Source organism: Corythoichthys intestinalis, chromosome 2, assembly GCF_030265065.1.
Source record: "Corythoichthys intestinalis isolate RoL2023-P3 chromosome 2, ASM3026506v1, whole genome shotgun sequence".
Taxonomy (NCBI): domain Eukaryota; kingdom Metazoa; phylum Chordata; class Actinopteri; order Syngnathiformes; family Syngnathidae; genus Corythoichthys; species Corythoichthys intestinalis.
In genome coordinates, this window is record NC_080396.1 from 71,736,970 (window position 1) to 71,757,274 (window position 20,305).

A 20,305-nucleotide genomic window follows, 5' to 3' on the forward strand; every position below is an offset into this window, starting at 1 on the left:
CAGTTTGAATGAATTGGACGGTTATTGCTTTCAGTGGCAGGCAATAAATTCGCGTTGGGTCACTTCTGATGCTTATTGGTCACTTATATATTTTAGGGGAATTCTGGGGTCACTTCATTTACATTCTACATGGTTACATTCTCATACCTGTCAACCCGAGGCCGTTGGTAATCTTACAAATAGTGACGTATGCCCTGACAAATTGGTGACTAATCTTACAACGTTGTATATAGCGTGCAATATGAAACAAAAATAAACTCAATTTTTAAAATAATATGACATTATTGGTAATATTGTAACATATAACCTGGTGCAATCAAAGAACAATCAATATCTTCAGCTACATCATGATTACTAAAATTTAACAGGAGCTTTTGTTATAATTGTGTGTAGCACTTTTGGCAATTTCTATCATGTCTTTTGAAGGCTGCACTTCAGCTCGCAATTCAGTTTGACTTGAAGGTAGTTCGTTAGTGTGTTAATAAATTAAAAAGGTCAAATGATAAAATTGACTTACCGATGCAATCTTTGAGTCAGGGAACATTTCTTTTGCTAATTCTGAGAAGTGATCAGCAATAGTTGCGGGCAAATTGTGTTCGGCAACAAATTTGCAGAATAAAAGCTCTGCTTTCGTCACTTTTCATTCTGCAGACTTCATCTTTATGACCAGTGTTGTTAATCTTACTTTTAAAAAGCAATTAATTACAGTTACAAATTACTTCTCCCAAAAAGTAATTGAATTAGTAACTCAGTTACCTGAATGTAAGAGTAATTATTTACTTGGCAAAGTAACTGGTGTTACATTTCAGTTTTTTGTTGTTTGTTTGTTTTTTGTTTTTGTTTTATTTAAAAAAAAAAAAAAAAACATAGTAACCTTTGCTATGTTTGGAAGTCATTTAATGTTGTGGATCAACTGTTAAAGTTGTTAAAGTGGCTCCTTTTTTTGCATTAGTTCCCTTCTGGCTACTTTCGACATGTGAAAGTTTGAAAACTGTTTCATCATTTAAAGATAGATTCAAGTCAAGATTTTGCAGATTTAGGAGTATTTTAGATAAAAAGTTACTTAGGTTCGCTAGGAAGGTTCAATACAATAGAGCCTTTCTGAGAAGTCTACTGCTTTAAGACGGCAGCTGTTAACTAACACCGCCGAGTCTGTCATTTCGCATTTAGTTCTATATGCATGTGATATCTAGGCGTAGATTGTAGGCTGTCGACTACTGTCAGGAAATTTTGGAGCCATCTAGCCTAGCACCGCGTTTGCTACAGGGTCACAACAAACACTCTTCTCTCTCCGTGTCTCTGACTTTCCTCGCATCAGTCAACCAACATAGTAATGCATAGTAACTGTTAGAGTTGAAGCTAGGTTTATGTACACCCAGCTTGGCTAAAAAGAACATGCAGGAAGTCGATGTAGCTTTTGTGGAGGTTGGTTGCTGCTCCCCCCCAGTTGCTGTGAAGCAACCTTATTTATTCAGGGGAAAACAATAGGATGGGAGGGGTCAGGAAGGCATCATGGGACATTGAGTAGATCACATGAGGGCCACATGGCCCAGAGCAAAGGAAAGGCTAACTAGACAGAGGTTATCCTATCTGGTACCTAACTATAAGGAAAGCATAAATGTTAACTGTATGCACAACAATTTCAACAGTAGCGCACATTGTCTCGTTGCAAAACGGAGGGAAAAAAAGCGTAATGCACAAAAAACGTACAGATTTTGAATGTTCGGCATACACATTTAAAAACAGTGCTCACTTGTACAAATTATGCCGAAACCGTACAACTTGACAGATATGCATTCTTATCATTTCTTGATTTTTGGTGATTTGGGGGGAATTTGCGGGTGACTTGCTGTTGATTTCGGGTCACTTTCTGTGTGTTGTGGGCAGTGTTGTTAATAACGGCGTTACAATATAACGGCGTTACTAACGGCGTTATTTTTTTCAGTAGTGGGTAATCTAATAAATTACTTTTCTCATCGTGGCAACGCCGTTACCGTTACTGAGGACGGAAAGGCATGCGTTACTATGCGTTACTATATTGGTCGAAAAGTCTGAGGGAGACGGACTCACCGAGACAGAGCAGAGCAGGAGTTGGGAGGAGGCAAGAAAGTTGTGACGCCGAGCAAACGCGATGCTAGGTAGCTCCAATAATACATGTTGTAGCCGATAGGCTACAAACTACGCCCGCATGTTATGGTAGATATGGTAGACATGGTAGATATCACATGTACTGTATATAGATATAACTAGATACAAAATGACAGACATGGCACTAAATGCGTTAGTAGACAGCCGCCATCTTGAAGCAGTAGACTTTTTAGGATGGCCCTGTTGTAGAGAACCTCCCTAGCGAACCTAAGTAACTTTTTATATAAAATACTTCTAAATCGGCAAAATCTTGACTTGAATCTATCTTTAAATGATGAAACAGTTTTAAAACTTTCATATGTCTAAAGTAGAGAGAAGGGAATTAATGCAATAATGGGAGCAATTCTAACAACTTTTAACAGTTGATTCAGGGTAAAGAGTAAATTAGGGTGAAGAATTGGGCTCGGGCCAATTGTACCAGAAAACTTCACATAGTGTGGCCAATGTTTTTGTTTTTTTTTTTTGAGGGAAAAAAAAAAAAAAAAAGTAATTATCACCAATTACTTTGCCAAGTAACTAATTACTCTTACATTCAGGTAACTGAGTTACTAACGCAATTACTTTTTGGGAGAAGTAATTTGTAACTATAATTAATTACTTTTTTTCAGTAAGATTAACAACACTGGTTGTGGGGCATTCGAGGGTAAGTTCATGTAGATTCTAAGTCACTTTCTGTTAATTTTGGTGCAATTTGAGGTATTTTTGGGGGGAGGGGCGAGGGCCAAAAATGGCCACCAATTAAGATTTCCTTTTGATTTTGGGACACTACGTCAGGGAACGCGAGCGGTGTGGACCCAAATGCGAGGAAAAGGAGGCTGACAGGCAGTGCAAATATGATTTAATTAAAGACAACAAAGTACAAACCAAGACTGTGGAGATCTAAAAAACACAGAGGCAAACAAAACTCAGGGTACTAACAAATGACTGGGTATCAAAAACTTACTTAGAGGACCACAAGGGCTTGAACGCAGAAACGGACAAGAATCAACGCTGATGTGGACATGGACAATGTCGGGACAGAGACTCAACAAAAGCTTGGAGCTTATAAACACACAGACCAGGGGTAATGGGACAACTAGGAACAGGTGGGTGACACTGGAGGAATCAGGCTGGAGGAAACACAAGGAGCAGGAACAACAGGTGAAATCAATGGGCAATCACAGGGACAAGTCAAACTAGGAGGAAACAAACACAAAACTTTTTTCTTTTATATCTTGAGGGGGGGTCTGTCACTTTCACCTCACTAATTAAACTTTGAGGAGGGTGGCAGGATCCGTGCCACACAAAATAACGCTACAAATGTGTTGCCTCGTTTATGGTATACATCACCTCCCCCTTTTCTCATACAAGACGGAAGTCGATGCGCACGCTTATGTGCGAAATCTGCAAAGATGGCAGAGCAACAAAACAGCCAAAAAGTTTTGTCTGAGGAGAAAAAAAGGATAAATGGACACTCAAGAATAAACACTGGCCCAGCTTTCACTCGCTGGCGTGACGTCCCCCACCCCAACGGGGAGGGGGTTAGCCACATGAAGCCACACAGATGCTAACAGTCATATGCTATTGCTTAGCCAGAATTGGATTCATTACCACATTACTATTCATCCTCCACACAGCCACTGGAAACAGAAATGTTGTTTATTCCATCTGCAGGTGACCAATAAATCAGGATTTTACGACAATATGCGCTCATGCGCCGGTCTTCATGGGAAACGCAGTCTTCTCAAGGCAAAACACTACCACTTTTGTCCACCAGCATCGCTAAAATCAACCAGAACTGACAAGTTACATGGTGTTGCTTGAAAAAAAACATTACAGGTGGAAGTTGAAAATTTCACGGTACTTATGGTTGATTATGGGTCATATCCTGTATATTTTGGGCATTCTGAGACCACTCCCGTACATTTTGGATCATTTCCCTTTCATTTTAGGGTATTTCCATATCACTTCCTGTTAATTTGGGTGCGATTCGAGGAAGTTTTTTTTTTTTTTTTTTTTTTTTTTTTCTTCTTATAAAAAATAATGTCCACTATTTAAGTTTTTTTTTTTTTTTTTACAGGTGCAAGTTATAAATATTAGGGTAACATGGTTGATTTCTGCTCACTTCATTCAATTCAGGTCACTTTCTGTACATTTTGGATCATGTCCTGTTGATTTTAGTGCATTTCTGTGTTAATTCCTGTTCTTTGGTCACTCCCTATTCATCCTGAGGTGCTTTCGTCTCACTTCCTGCTGACCTCTTGCTTTTGCGGCACTTACAGGTAGCTCCCTGTGGATTTTGGCTCACTTCTGTTATATTTTGTGGCATTCCCGGGCCGCTATCTGTACATTTTGGACCAGTTCCTGTTCATTTGTGGTTCACTTCCTGTTAATTAGTCATTTCCTATTGATTTGGGGGTGTTCTTGGGTCACTTCCTGCTCATTTCTCCTCACTTCCTATTAACCTGGGCTCAATTCCAGGTCACTTCCTATTGATATTTGAATGTTCAAATGAATTGGGTGCCTAGCGCCACCAATGACAACCAATGAGTGCCCTATGAATGGTGAAGTCATGTTTTTTGCTCATAATACCCACCACTGTATTTAGTGACTCTATGGCCTGGATGCCAGATGCTAATTAAGTACAAGGTCCATAAAAGTGAGCTGAAGTTGTGTATGTACAATACAATGTGTGTTTGTACTTAAGCACGTGCTTAGTTGAGGAATTTTTGCATTGTATGGAAGCCAATTACTCTTGAACTCTGACCATTTTTTTTATTTTTTCCGGAGAATAGGGAACACTAAGAAGTAAGTTTTTGGCTCCCGATACAAATTTTGAGAGGTATCCACCAATGCCGATACTGTACCGATACCAGGTTTTTGAAACAATATACTTTTCAAAATTCTAACTTACTGCATACTCAGTTGAATGTAAAGTTATTGCTATCATGGCTTGGTCAGACACTGGTTTAGCTCATTGAATACCATTGACGTCCAATCAGTTTGAACTGGAAGGGCTAGCGGCGAATGAACCAATGCCCCAAAACAAACAGAAAATCCCCAAAATCAACAGGAGGTGACCAGAAATGCCTTTGAATCAACAGGAAATAATCAAAATGTACAGGAAGTGACCCAAAGTCAACAGCAAATAACTCAGAAATGCAACAAAATCCACAGGGGAAGTGACCAATGTACATGAAGCGAGCTTGGAAGTGCCCTAAAATCGACTACAAATGATTCAAAATGTACCGGAAATAACCCAGGAATGCCTGAAAATGTACGGGAAGTGACCAAAGCTCAACTGGAAGTGACTTGGTAATGCCCCCAAATCAACAGGAAGTGACCAATGTACATGAAGCGAGCTGAAAATACCCTAAAATCGACTGGAAATGATCCAGAATGTTTAGGAAGTGACCTCGGAATGCCTAAAAATGTACAGGAAGTGACCCAGAAATGTCCCAAATTCAACAGGAAGGGACCAATGCACATCAAGTGAGCCAGAAATACCCTAAATTGACTAGGAATGATCCAAAATGTATAGGAAGTGATGCCCGAATGCCTGAAAATGTACAGGAGGTAGCCCATAATCAACAAGAAGTGACCCGCAACTACCCTAAAAATAAAAAGTGACCAATGTACATGAAGTGAGCCCGAAATGCCCTAAAATCAACTTAAAATGATTCAAAATGTACAGGAAATGACCCGGAAATGCCTGAAAATGTACAGGAAGTGACCCAACATCAACAGGAAGTGACCTGGAAATGCTCCCAAATCAACAAGAAATGACCAATGTACACAAAGTGAGCTGGAAATGCCCTCAAAATTGACAGGAAATGAACAAAGCTGTACAGAAAGTGACCCAAAATCAACAGCAAGTGACCTGGAAATGGCCCAAAAGTGAATAAAGTACAGAAAGTGAGCCGGAAATGCCCTAATAGCCCTAAAATTGATTGGAAATAATCCAAAATGCACAGGAAGTGACCCCAGAATGCCTAAAAATGTATAGGAAGTGACACAAAATCAACAGGAAATAACCCGGATATGCACCAAAATCAACAGGAAGTGACCAATGTACATGAAGCGAGCTTGGAAATGCCCTAAAATCAACTAAAAATGATTCAAAATGTACAGTAAATAACCCAGGAATGCCTAATAATGTATAGGAAGTGGCCCAAAAACAAAAGGAAGTGACTAATGTACATGAAGTGAGCTGGAAATGCCCTAAAATTGACTGCAATGATTCGAAATGTCCAGGAAAGGACCCAGGAATGCCTGAAAATGGATAGGAAGTGACCTAACATCAACAGGAAGTGACCTGGAAATTCCCCAAAATCAACAGGAAGTGACCAATGTACAGGAAGCGAGCTGGAAAGGCCCTAAAATCGAATGGAAATGATCCAAAATGTATAGGAAGTCACCCCAGAATGTCTAAAAATGTATAGGGAGTGACCTAATAGCAACAGGAAGTGACTTGGAAATGGCCCAAAATCAACAGGAAGTGACCAATGTACAGGAAGTGAGCTGGAAAGGCCCTAAAATCGACTGGAAATTATCCAAAATGTCCCGGAAATGACCCAGGAATGCCTGAAATTTTATAGAAAGTGACCTAATAACAACAGGAAGTGACCTGGAAATCCCCCAAAATCAACAAGAATTGACCATTGTACATGAAGTGAGCTGGAAATACCCTAAAATCGACTAGAAATGATTTTTAAAAAAATGTACAGAAGGTGGCCCAAAATCAACAGGAAGTGAGCCACAACTACCATAAACTTAACAAGTATGATATGAAAAATGGACTAATTGCCTGCTAATTCAATCCATTTCAACTGGGAGGATTGGCAGTGAAGGCTCATCTTTCAGTGCCTTTGACCGCACCAGACATCCAATCTATTTTGAATAGAAGGGGTAGCAGCGAAAGCACATTCATTCAGTCCTCCCAATCAAAATGAATTCCCACCAATGTCAGTCAATGAGTTAAATACTTTGAAAAATATATTGCCCTGATGTTAGCAGCTTTCTCGCAGGAGTAGAAGCTAGCTGTTTATTAGCTAGCTGTTCTTTAAAAAAAAAAAAAAAAAAAAAAAAACTCCTGAAGCAATACATTTACAAAAATACAAATATAGCTCAAGATATCACCAATTTATATTTCATTTCAACTGTTATTTAAAAATAAAAAGGTGTAAATTGATAATTGAGAGCAAACAAGTTGCATTTTCGTTGTACTCAAGATTTATTAACTTAAAAATATATATTTGCAAGCATTCCTGTCTCCTGTTGTTGTTGTTGTTTTTTTTTTTTTAACACAAAGTACACCCGCGGTCAAAAGTTTTGAGACACGTCATTATTCATTCACACGAGAAAGTGTCTCGGAACTTTAGACCAGGGGTGTTGTGATTCGTCAGTTGTCCTCGAGTTCTGGAATGACCCACGTTTCCTGAACGCGTTATGAAAGGCAGTAAAGCACGGTTTTATAACTATTTTTCTTAACAGAATACGACATTTTAACAAATGTAATTTTTGATTTTTTTATTTATAACATACTATCATCCATGAGGGCAAATTATACGTGTTTGCGATATAATAACATTTTATTTTAGATAGCAAATCATAACAGGTGGGCACTGATAGCCCGATTCTGCCTGGCAACGTCATTGGAGCAAACCATCTGGTTACTAAGAGGGGGAACCTGCTGCCTAAAACCGTTATGGCACACGCAGAGGTAAGTCACGTGGAATTTTCGCATTTTTTTCGAGCTTTCTCCATTAAGCACTAATGAACGGAAATGACTCAAATTGTTTCCGAATTTCCTTTTGCCTGGTCGTTATGTTTTCACTTTGGTTTCGACGCTGATGGTGAACCTGCTAAATGCGTCTCAGTAGTGGGGAGTTGGAGCTCTTTGCTCTTTAAATATACGTATTATGTGAACACGTGGTAAATGAAAACAATAATAATAATGATAGAAAGAGTGTTGTCTTATCGAAATGGAAGGTAAACCTCGGGTTATACCCAGTCTGTTAAAAGTTTAAGACTGAAATCAAGCCAAGATCAATGTTTGCTAATTAACTCATTGGCTACCACTGATAGTAATAGAGCAACCAGAAACTCTTTAAAATTGAACTGTTTTTATATTTACCATACAGTCATTTTGACCAGTTCTAAGTTTTAATATGTCAAATTAATCAAATATATCAACAACCTTCCTACTGTTGTATCAGCTTCAATATTTTCATTTGATATATAATGAATTGGCTGCCATTCTCAGTGGTAGTGAATAGAATGAGTTGAACCAGAGTCTCTTTAAAAACGGCTGTTTTCACATTGACCACATAATAACTTTGTCATATTACAATTTACAACTCTGAAACCCGGGGAATAAATTAATAACCTTCCTACTGTCCTATCGGCGTTAATGATATTTCATGAATTGACTCATGTTGCCATTGACGGTGCTAGATGTCCTATGTGTTTGGACTGAGAGGGCTGGCATGTGTTGCAGTCAAGGCTTAAATTGGCTTATTTCTCAATAGAGTTTTGTAAGGCTGCATCATTCAAAGATTAATTAAAAGGAAATTGACTTCTGTGAAGTACAGTTCTTTTATATTTTATTGTATGTTGTAAAATGTAATGGCTTCCTTGTACATTGCATAAATAGTACGTCTACTGCTCAGTGGAGATAAGCACACACGCCCAATGTGTTGTGTCCTTGGGGGCGTATCAGAGATAAGGAAAGCAGCCAAAGCAATGAGTAGAAACGGTATTCTCATCATTCGACGCATGGCTCACCATTATTTTTGCGAAGAAATTATGCAATGCAGTTATGCATTTACTGTTATATTACTGGAAATGTATTTAACTGTTCAACTATGTAAGCTTAGGATCGTTTTTCAGAGCAAAAGCAGATGTTTGCAATTGTTTTATTCGGATTTGGGTTCATTACCAAGAAAGGAACAAATAAATGTATTTTTTAATAGATTTTTTTTTTAATCATTCAAAATGGTAATATATTTTATTTCCCTTTGTTGTCTATTTTTTTTTAAAAAAATATTTTTCAGTTGTTTCCCCTTTTTTTATATTTAAAAAAAAAAAAAAAGATAAAAAGAATGTATTCCGTTTTACCCCTTATTGGTTTTATTTTTAAAATAATGAAAATATACAAAAGATTGTTTTATTTCCTTTAAAAAATACAAATAAATTAACATTACAATATCTGTTTTTTCCTACTTTTATGTTTGTTTTTGAGTAAAGGTAAAATATAATTAAAATAATATATATTTTATTTATTATTTTTTTTTTTAATAGTTTTTTAAATAAAGAAAATGATTAAGGAAAGAAACTCCAGAAAAGATACAAAAATATTTTTATTTCCTAAAAAAAAAAAAAAAAAAAAAAGATACAAATTAGCATTACAATATTTGTTGTTTTTTTCCCCACTTTTTAAAAATGTATTCTAAATAAAGATAATTACAAACAATAATAATAATTGAAATAAAAACATATTTTTTGTTTTCCCTTTTATTGTTTTTAAATTTAAAAAATAATACTTAAACTTTTTCCTTTTTAAGTAAAGAACCTGCAGAAAATATATATTAAAAAATTATTTCCTTTTGAAAAAAAAATAAAAAAGATGCAAATAAATTAACATTACACTATTTGTTTTCTCCCACTTTTTAAAAAAATATTTTAAATACAGATAATTACAAATATAATAATTAACATAAAAAAATGTTTTTCAGGTTTTTTTCCCCTTTTTTCATTGTTTTTGAATAAAACAAAATAATAATACTTAAACATTTTTCCTTTAAAAAAAAAAAAAAAAAAAAACTACAACATATACAAAAAGAATGTCCTTTAAAAAAAATAATAATAACATTACAATTTTTTTCACTTAACAAAAAAGGTTTAGAAATAATTAAAAATATAATAAAAATTTGATGTTTCCAGTGTTTTATTTTTTGTTTTTCCATTTTTTAAATAATAAAAAACAACATAAAAAAGAGAATATAGAATAGAATAGAATAGAATAGAATAGAATAGAATAGAATAGAATCTTGTCATGAGCCCCTTTCAGACTTGTATCCCCGTAAATTCCCACGTAAGGTGACGAGGGATTTAGCAGCGTCATGGCTTTCACACATGGGGAAACGTCCCGGGAATAAATCGAGTTGTATGTGAAAATGGCGTGATTTATCCCAGTGCTCTCTGTGCGGGTGGGGCGATTTCATAACCTGGACATTACGTTATTTTTGGTCAGCATCGGCTGTCACATTCTCTTGGTCAGATCGTGTTTTGTTACAGTGTTTTGGGAGAGTTCCCGGGGTGGTACCTGCAGCCAATTCAGGCTCATCAAGACTGTATTTAAGCCCAGCCGATCCAAGAGAGGGATGCAGAGATATTACTTGCTGGTCGCGATTGGACACCTTGTACGCTCGAATTTCGTGCATTTGCCAGCTTGTTCGTCTGTTGCCCTTGATTTGAAATCCCGTACGCTGTGCTGGTATTTGAGTGTATTTATTTGTCGTCTTAACGGCTCTTTGCCTACCGCTTGGGTTAGTATTATTGATCCCCGTCGACTTACTGTCACGGACCCATTGTTGACATCGGAATTCAACCTAAATAGGTTGCGACTGTATTTTTATTTTTTTTTTTTAAATGCAAATTTTGGTTTTGTTGAGTAAAATTAAGATGATTCTGCATACTTTCCTCAAGTGTAGAGTTTCTGCTGTAAAAATTGAGTGATTTATTAGCTGTTGAAAAAACACAATTAGGTCGCTATTTTGGGCAAAAACTTACATGTTAAATAATGTTATTGATCCGGAAAATATGTGATTATCTCTTCATTTGGTGATTTTTGTGCATCTAGCGTAAAATCTGAGAATTTTATAGCCATTTTAAGTTTTGTTATACTTAAATAAAAAATAATTAATAGGGATTAATAGCAGTTTTGTCAAGAAGAATGGGCCAAGATTAATCCTGATCGATGTGCCAGACTGATCTGAAGCTACAGGACGGGTCAGGTTGAAGTTATTGCTGCACAAAATATTAAACGTGATGGTTCACTTACTTATTTTCCCCCTTTTGGCATTGTTTGCATACTATCCTCATTAAAATATGAAAACCTATCAAACCTATTTTATTAAAGCATACTGTTTTTTCAACTTTGTGATTTTGCCAAAGGTCAGATCATATTTGATGATGATTTTATACAGAAATGTGAGAAATTCCAAAAGGTTCAGATACTTTTTCATAACACTGTATATGCCTAAGGGAGGTGCCTGTTTTGGTTTTAGGTCCCTAGCTGCTTTGGTTTTGAAAATATTTTAATTTTTAAGTTTTTAAAAATAGGCCCCCTACGGAGCGGCCCCACACCCCGTTTCCCTTTAACTGATAGTAAAGTCTATGATTCCGGGGTCACTTCCTGTACATTTTTGATCATATACAGTCAATTTTAGGGCATTTCATAGTAATTTTTGGGCATTTGTGAGTCACTTCCACTTTATTTTGGGTCACTCCGTGTACATTTTCAGTCATTCGTGGTTCAGTTCCTGCACACTTTGGGTCATTTCTAGTCGATTTTAGGGCATTTCTGTTACACTTCTTGTTGATTTTTGGGGCATTCCGGGTCACTTCCTGAATGAGTTTGACACACTTGCTTTAAGGTGAAACATAGACTTCACTATCAGTTGACGACACAGCCTTTACAGACATTGCGCCACGGCTTCACATAGGAGGTCGGGCTAGGCAGAGCGTCTAGGCGGCTTTCACTGCGATAAACTCCAACACATGCTGCGTTCTAACACCAGATTTAGGTGGAATCGGGACAAAAGTTTTAGTGCATACAAGCAGGCAGGACTAAGGAGTGTCTCAAGAGTGATTTGGTCGAGTATTCAAGGTAACTTGAGCTTGAAATATTTACGTAAAATGAATGATAACGGCCCGTTTTTTGTTTGTTTGTTTGTTTGTTTGTTTTTTGTTAAGTTTTTAAAAATAGGCCCCCTATGGAGCAGACACATGCCCAGTTTCCCTTCAACTGATCGTGAAGTCTATAATTCCGGGGTCACTTCCTGTGCATTTTTTATCATTTACAGTCAGTTTTAGGGCATTTCCAGCTCACGCCATGTGCATTGGTCACTTCATGTTGATTATGGGGCATTTCCGGGTCACTTCCTGTTGATTTTAGGTCACTTCCTGTACATGTTCGGGCATTCCAGGGTCACTTCCTATACAGTTTTTATCAAATACAGTCGATTTTCAAACTTATTTGTATACATTGGTCATTTCCTATTTTAAGGAATTTCTGGGTCACTTTCTGAATGAGTTTGACACACTTGCTTTAGGTGAAATGTGGTTTATGCTACTAAGTTAGCTTATTTTGTATCTTTCAAAGGTTTGCGTATGTATCTCCCTTAACCAATGATGACTTCTCAGCCAGCGCCACAGCGAGGAGAGCCGTTGCTGACCCACGTTGAAAAAGGGAAAGAAAGCGGCCTGCACGCCAGGGGCCAGTGGGCAAGCAAGGCCGAGTTCCTTCTGGCCGTGGCGGGACAGATCATCGGTTTGGGCAACGTCTGGAGGTTCCCTTACTTATGCTACAAGAATGGAGGAGGTACTTACAGTATAATTATTTCATAGCAATAACTAGGGATGGGCATCGTTTGAATTTGAACAGTTCCAAACGATTCTTGATTCCGATTCTTTTAATAGACGGTAAAAAAAAAAAATTGCACAGTTTATATTTTTTAAACTTCTCAATTATTTTTTATATGATATGAACTTTTTATTAACTTACTATGAATTTCTTACAGGGCTATTTTAACTTGTATATAAATATCAGTCTTTGAACTTGAATATGATGAAGTTTCTTTCCACAGGAGTGCACTTTCACAAAGATGTTAATTTTCAAAAGCTCACAGAGAAAACATTTACACACATTCTTTTGCCTATGTTTTACAGTATCATATGCTGCATGCATTTTTACATGTTATTGAGCTCCCACTAATGGGCTAAGATGGTGCAGAATATCAAACAAACAACAAAATTAGCAGCAGGTACAGTATGAAATCAGTTTTTGTTTAGGAAAATTATCATATTTGCCTTCTCACGCAGTAAGCGTGAGCGTTCTGGACAGATAGTGTCTCCTGCAATGGAGAACACACGTTCACTGGGTGCAGATGAAGCTTGAACGCATAAATATAAGAACGCGAGAAAAAGTTGCAAACCTTACGTAGAGGCAGCTGAGAGTCGCTACGCACTTTACATACGTGTACCTTTGCTGGGAGCTACAACGAAGCATTAGTAGAAATTCTTCTATTGGTTATAATTTGATGTAGATGAGGCAAAATAATAGGGATTTCCCTATTTGTAAAACCTATTCTTTATTTTTTAATACTGTTGATTTTAACGGAGGCGGCAACGCGCTACGTGAAGTACGTAGCTGCCTATAAAGCTACATTAGCCCGATGTAATAGTATGACTTATTATCGTACTATTTCATCCATCCATTCATCATCTACTGCTTAATCCGTGGTCGGGTCACGGGGCAGCAGAAGACAGACTTAATTTATTGTTTTACTTACCTTGTTCTGTCTGGTTAGAGGATCGACGCAGCGCATCAAATACGCGGCAGTCAGCTATGCACTACTCCGCACTTGTATTCCATGGCAGCCTGTAAGCTAACGTAGACACTATACTAATGGAAGATTTTGGGAGCGACCTGTTGGTTGTTTTTATTTTTTTAAACCGTGCAAAAATCAACTGAAAATGGTTCAAAATGTACATGAAGTAACCCAGGACTGCCAGAAAATAAACAGGAAGTGACCCAAAATCAATAGGAAGTGCCCTGAAATGCCCCAAAATCAACAGCAAGTTACCAATAGACATGAAGCCAACAAGAAATCCCCTAAAATCAATAGGAAGTGACCTTAAATGTCCCAAAAACAACAGGAAGTTACCAATATACATGAAGCGAGCCCGAAATCCTCGAAAATCAACTGGAAATGATCCGGAATGTGTAGAAAGTGACCCCGGAATGCCCCAAAATGTACAGGGAGTGACCCAGAAATGCCTCGAAATCAACAGGAAGTGAATTTAAAATGAATTCATTTATTATGAACTATATTGTTGTCGTGAAACACTTTGTAGACCTTTCAGGTTTTTGTAAAAGGGCTATAGAAATAAATTTGATTTCATCCCAGTTCTTGGGCTTAATGTCTTAGTGTTCAGTGCTAGTGAAATGTGTGGACAAGATTTTAAACTCCTCATGTAACACTCACTCTGTTCCTGTTTCAAGGTGATGGCTGCCGCTACCCCTAGCTTGCCTGTGTAGATGTCTGTGCTATTAAGTGTTCAACTCTCAACCTAAATTCATTCAAACCACTACCAATAGAACAAATCTCTGTTCCGTCTATATAAAGCAGGGGTCTCCAAATCGGTCCTCGAGAGCCGCTGTGGGTCCTGGTTTTTGTTCATACGGATCAAGCACAGACCTTTTAACCAATGTGGTTTCTACTAAAACAAGCAACACCTGACTGCAATCAACTGATTACACTTATAAAACACCAGATTGGTGAAAAGGTGTGGTCTTGTTTTGTTGGCGTGAAATCCTGCACCCACTGCGGCCCTATGTGGAATAGTTTGGAGACCGCTGATATAAAGTGTTATCGAACGGAGGGCCATATACCACCCCTGGAAGGCCAAATATACGCCCTCTCTGATTTCCACCATACCCTCTGGCTTACGTGGAATACGGGGCCCTGGCAGGTCAGAGGTCAGCATTCCAAAGCTGCTTCCTTTCCTGCAGAAAGTCTCAACTTTCCCATTGTACATATATTTTACTGGATTGCTAATTTAAATGTTAACACTAGTTATTAAATATTACTTCCCTTCACCTGTAAATGTAAACGTATTGCTACTGAAATGCTGTATATGCAGGGGTGACAGTAGGCCGAAACTGTGCATTGATCCTGAAAATATGACGACAACTGTCAAAACTCCATGCTAAAAAAAACTGCTTAGATGGCGGTAGGTGGGTCCAACACTTTTCCCAGGGCGGGGCCTCCATTTTGTCAGGGCTGTCGGTTGTGGGGGTCGCGGGGTCAAGGCTATGGTCCTGCGCCGCCCCGCGGTGGCCTCTTCGCATTCTCCTGCTTTCGCCTTCCTGTTTTAAATTCCACTCAGGCATCCTCCTTGGGCCCCAAGCAGCGGGGTGTTGCCCCCTCCAAGTGGGGATCCTTTCCTGCCCAGGGTTAAGTGGGCTGTGGGGTCCTGCAGTGTGCCGCATCAGATGGGGTTTTGCGGCGGTGACTGTGGGGTAGTTTTGGGGCATTGGCGTATCCTAAACCTGTCGCAATATGCAATAATTCCATTTATCGCAAGGTAAATCAAAATGAAGCCGGTAATTTTTCCGCTGCGATTTATCGCGCACGTGCACGCGTGCGGCTGACGTGCTGTTAAAAGTTCGGCTTCTTTGTCACCAACTACGCAAAATGCATCTTCGATCCGGGTCCGGCAAAAAAAAAAAAGAAAAAGCGCCGGAGCCAATCCATTCCCATTATATCCCATTATTCAACGTATACCGGCCGCATCAGTGCTCCGGATTGACTGCGGACCATCTCCGGTGAGCCGGCGCCCGCCGGATGGTTTAGGCTATTTTCTATTTTTGGCCGAGAAGCATCCGTCAAAGTGGGCGGAGTCGTGCCTGGAGTCAACAGCCCAGTTGCTTATTCACGGTTTAACCAGCGAGTATGGACGAAGAACGCTCCATCATGGAGGTAGAAAGTCACAAAGTGATTTATGATGCAGCAGATCATCATTATAAGGACAACATTAAAAAGGAAGCTGTATGGTGTCCTATTGTATGTGTTTTTCTGGCAATGATATCAAACACAACGTGCTGACAACTTTGTTTTTTATTAACACAGCGCTAACAACACTTCCTCAACCTGAGGCTCTCGGCAGGCTGTGTGCCTCTCACTGCAGCGTCACATGAACAAAACAACATGACCGTTAAGTGCGCTTCAGGGTGCCCCGGAAAACAATCAGAATATTACACATGGAACGCCATAGCAGAAGCTATGAGGGGAAAAGTTTTTTCTGCCTAAATGCTTAAGTTATCAAGTGCAATTATATTTTTTTTCTTGAAAAAGACATTTTATTTATTCTGTGTTTCTGTGCTGTATTATTATTGTTGTCGTTTACTTAAAAGATGCATGGTCTATTGTTTTTAGTTGGGATTTCTTAAAAAGTATTTTTGAATTTGGAGTAAACATCGCGTTTAAATGGGTGTACTTGATCTATTAATGTATACTGTATTCTCACTGTTATTGTAAATTGTTTTATTTTTTAAATTGGGGGGGGGCGCAATACTATCGCATATCACAATGATTTATTATATATATTATCGCACACTAAAATTTGTTATCGCGACAGGCCTAGCGTATCCCCTTATACCTTCCCTGGCGGCTGGTTACTGAGAGTGCAGATGGTTTGGGGGACGGCCCTCGGCCCCTGGGGGATGACAGTGGCCTCTATTTTTTTTTTTTTTCTTTTACCTGTCCTGAATGTCCTTATGGCCTTAACAATTGTTTGTATATAAATGTAAATAAATATATTTTAAAATAATAATAATTAAAATATACATTTATTTTTTCTAATTGGTATTATAAATAATACATTTAGCATTCCATGCAGTTCTCGTGGTAAAACTAAAGTGAGATTAAACACAATTAGGTTTTAAAGTTTTTACTGCAATAAGGTTCAGAATCATATGATACATTTGGCAGTATAGGGTTAATATATATATATCTCTCTCAAACATTGAGTTAGCACAATTTTTTTTTTCTGTTGTATCAAAAATTATTTGGATTATTTTTTTGAATATCGAGTTGAACTTTTACAACACTAATTCATTGTGCAATTTTTATCGAGTGCGCCTTATACTCAAACGTGACTTATGTACTGTATATTCTGAGAAATCCGGTAAATGTTTGTGTTTCCAGGCGTGTTCTTTGTACCGTACCTTTTGTTTCTGGTGCTGTGCGGTATCCCGTTGTTCCTTCTGGAGACTTCGCTGGGCCAGTACACCAGCCTGGGTGGAGTCAGCGCATGGAGAACCATCTGCCCAATATTCGGAGGTATAATGTATTTATTCTACATTGTTTTTAACTCTGTGTTCTCCTGGTCCAAGATGCGATTTTATGGGAAATGTTGGCATGGATGAATATATAGTATTTGTGTATATAGATATGTATATGGTGGAAAACACTCAGGTGACTTGAAGTTCCACTCTGAGACCCCCAGTTTGGCCATATTTCTAAATTTTCCAATAAGCATGTGTGATGCATCATTGGAAAGCTAAAATCTCAATTTCCTGTGGGAAGAAAAATTCTGAACGGGAGGGCATTTTTAAAAAATAAAACAAATTTAAACAGTGAAACCCGAACTGGAGGCGAGAGCATGAGAGAGCGTAATTAAAGACGCCGTGATTTTAACGAGATATTATTGCGTACTTACCTCTTTTTGATCCTAAAACTCCGTGTAGCATGTATCACCGTGTGTCATGACACAGCTGTGAATGGCCACAGCTGGACTTGTGTGGATTTTATGGTTGAAACACAGTAATATAACAAGGGTCGCGATGCAGAAGTCACAGATGGTTGAGATTTTGTTTTTCAAATATTTACCCTTTTAAACGTTTTTCAATTTTTCTTTGTTTGGATCGATTATTTATCATCTAAACCAGGGGTCGGGAACCTTTTTGGCTGAGAGAGCCATGAACACCACATATTTTTAAATGTAATTCCGTGAGCCATACAATATGTTGAAAACTAACAATACAAGTAATGTGTGGATTTTGTGTAATTTCAACAATTTTAAAGTACAATAAGTCTCTGATTTCTTTTTAATAACATAGTTATGTTGTTGCTAATCAATGATGAGTATTCTTAGCATTAATGCGACTTCTGGTGCTGCATGGTTTAGCTGATGGCTTTGTAGTCTGGTTGATCCTTGGATACTTATGTACAGGGCACCGTCAGTGCACACCGAAACAAGTTCATCCATCGCTAGATTTTTTTCTTTACAGAATTCAATGGACTTGGATAAATCCTCCCCTCTTTTTGTCCCCTTCAGAGTCAAAACCTTCCAGTCACGCTGAGCTGCGATAAATAGCTTATGTCTGTTGACTCATCCAAATGCCATGAAACTGCTATGGCAGCATATATATCTAACGTAGCACATCTAGGTTGCTATTTGATTATATCTAGTGTGGGAGTGTTGTCGGAGCATTAAAAAAGTTAACATACGCTGCAAAAGTCACGTCTGCTCATTACTGCACAACACGAGAGTATGACCGGTGTGAAGAATTTTTTAAAGTCGTTTTATGTTTTTTAGAATAAATATTACACATCAATTATTCTAAGCTAAAAATGATAGACATTTCAAATAATAAATGTAATTACTTACCTTCTTTTTATGAGTGGGTTGAAACAAAAGCGGTTGCGCGGTGTGAGTAAACGGGGGTCTCCAGGGTAAAACGGACAAATTAAAAATAGTCCAGGGGCATAATGCACCATGAAACTGCTATGGCAGCATATATATTGTTCTATCAAACATAAGTTGATTTAGCTTAAAAAAAGGGGTGCAAAAGCAAAAACTGCTTTTTCAGCCTTGTGTGTGTTTTCCACCATATATAAAAACACATCAAACTGAAAAAACCCTAAAAACTAATGCTGTGACAAACTTTTAATCAAAAATAGCGGGAAAAAAAAAATACATTTAAGAATATATATATATATCAAAAGGGAGGGCTGGTTGATCTCAGATTGACTTACAAAAGAATTGTAATTATCTATAAAATTATAGCACAAATGAAACTTTTTACAGCACAAACGATTGACTTGAATTTTAAATAAATTTGCATCTGATAGGGGTCCTACGGAGCCATTAAAGGGACATTGACAATCTGGTACGCACCAGATAGTTTCTGGTAAACATTAGCATTATATAGCATTTAAGCTAGCGGATTTTTGCTATGCAAGTTAGCCAATTGTTGTAAACATTAGCATTATATAGCTTTTAAACTAGCCGACTTTTGCTATGCAAGTTAGCCAATAGCGTACCACACGTAACACGTCACCTTTGCTCATTGATATTCATGACGTTAGCAACTGTTGCTAGTGGAGTCAAACTCGCGTTTGTCCCTCATGCTAGATGCATGTAAATAGTGTACGAACGAGATGTTTACTGAGCTAAACCTACCAATTCTGTCAAAAAATGATGTCCCTGGGGTCAAATTCACTGGTAAAGATGTGGAAGAACATACAAATGTTCAGTTAAAGAGATGGCTTGAGGGTCGAGGGCTGAAAGAGATGAGCCCAACTGATCCAGAGGTAGCTTTTTTTATCGACACCATCTTGTGTGCATTGCCTTAAGCCACAGACAGTGACAGTTTCAACAAGCCATCCTTTACCCACATATGCCCTGTCTTTCTTATATATTATATCCTCTGGTTGTCTTATGTCTCTGACCGTTCTTGGAGATAATTTATATTGCTATTTTTGTGTAGCGATTGCAAATGCTTCTCAGTGACAGGCAACAGACACTTTTATTTTTTTCATTAATAACAAAGCTTAATTCTATCAATTTATTTACACTTCCCCCTTACTAAGGTTGTTTCTTTACAACAGTAAAAGTAAAGCTGTTAAATCTAGAGCCTACCTGTAGGCATGAACAGGCTTACTACAAAAATACCAGCAGCAACAACTACAGAAAACAACAAATTCTTAATTCCCAGTTCTCAACAACTAAATAAAAAAGATTGTTCATAAATATCATGATTGATATGTGAGTTACGGCACGGCAAAACGCCACGCTAAAAAACAAGTAAAAATATCAAAATGGCTTACCTCTTCAGGGCAGGCTGCGGCTCAACAAAATGTTTACTGCATATGAAGGTGTATGGCTTCACTTTGCTGGCGTTAAACTGGTCTTTTGGACGTCCACACAAGTTAATTCATTGTTCACATTTTTTCCCTCTGAGGTTTTGGCTTCGGGAAACGTATAAAGAAAACATCCTTAATTAGTGGACAGTCGTAATGTCTATAGTCGTTTCTACAAGTTCTATAGCAGCAGTGTTTAATCGGCATGTTCTTTTTTGAAATATTACCTGCAGAAAACAAAC

At 37.9% G+C, this 20,305-nt stretch overlaps 1 protein-coding gene across 1 annotated transcript in view; it reads left to right on the forward strand.

The window, feature by feature from the left end:
• The first annotated feature begins 7,551 nt into the window (after nucleotides 1-7,551).
• Nucleotides 7,552-20,305, forward strand: part of LOC130908535 (sodium- and chloride-dependent GABA transporter 2-like) — a 43,020-nt gene continuing 30,266 nt past the window's right edge. The window contains exons 1-4 of the mRNA XM_057824059.1: nucleotides 7,552-7,640; nucleotides 7,728-7,849; nucleotides 12,515-12,733; nucleotides 17,124-17,258. Coding sequence (XP_057680042.1) covers nucleotides 12,541-12,733; nucleotides 17,124-17,258 — 328 coding nt within the window. The 5' untranslated portion in view covers nucleotides 7,552-7,640; nucleotides 7,728-7,849; nucleotides 12,515-12,540. The remainder of the gene's footprint in view (nucleotides 7,641-7,727; nucleotides 7,850-12,514; nucleotides 12,734-17,123; nucleotides 17,259-20,305) is intronic.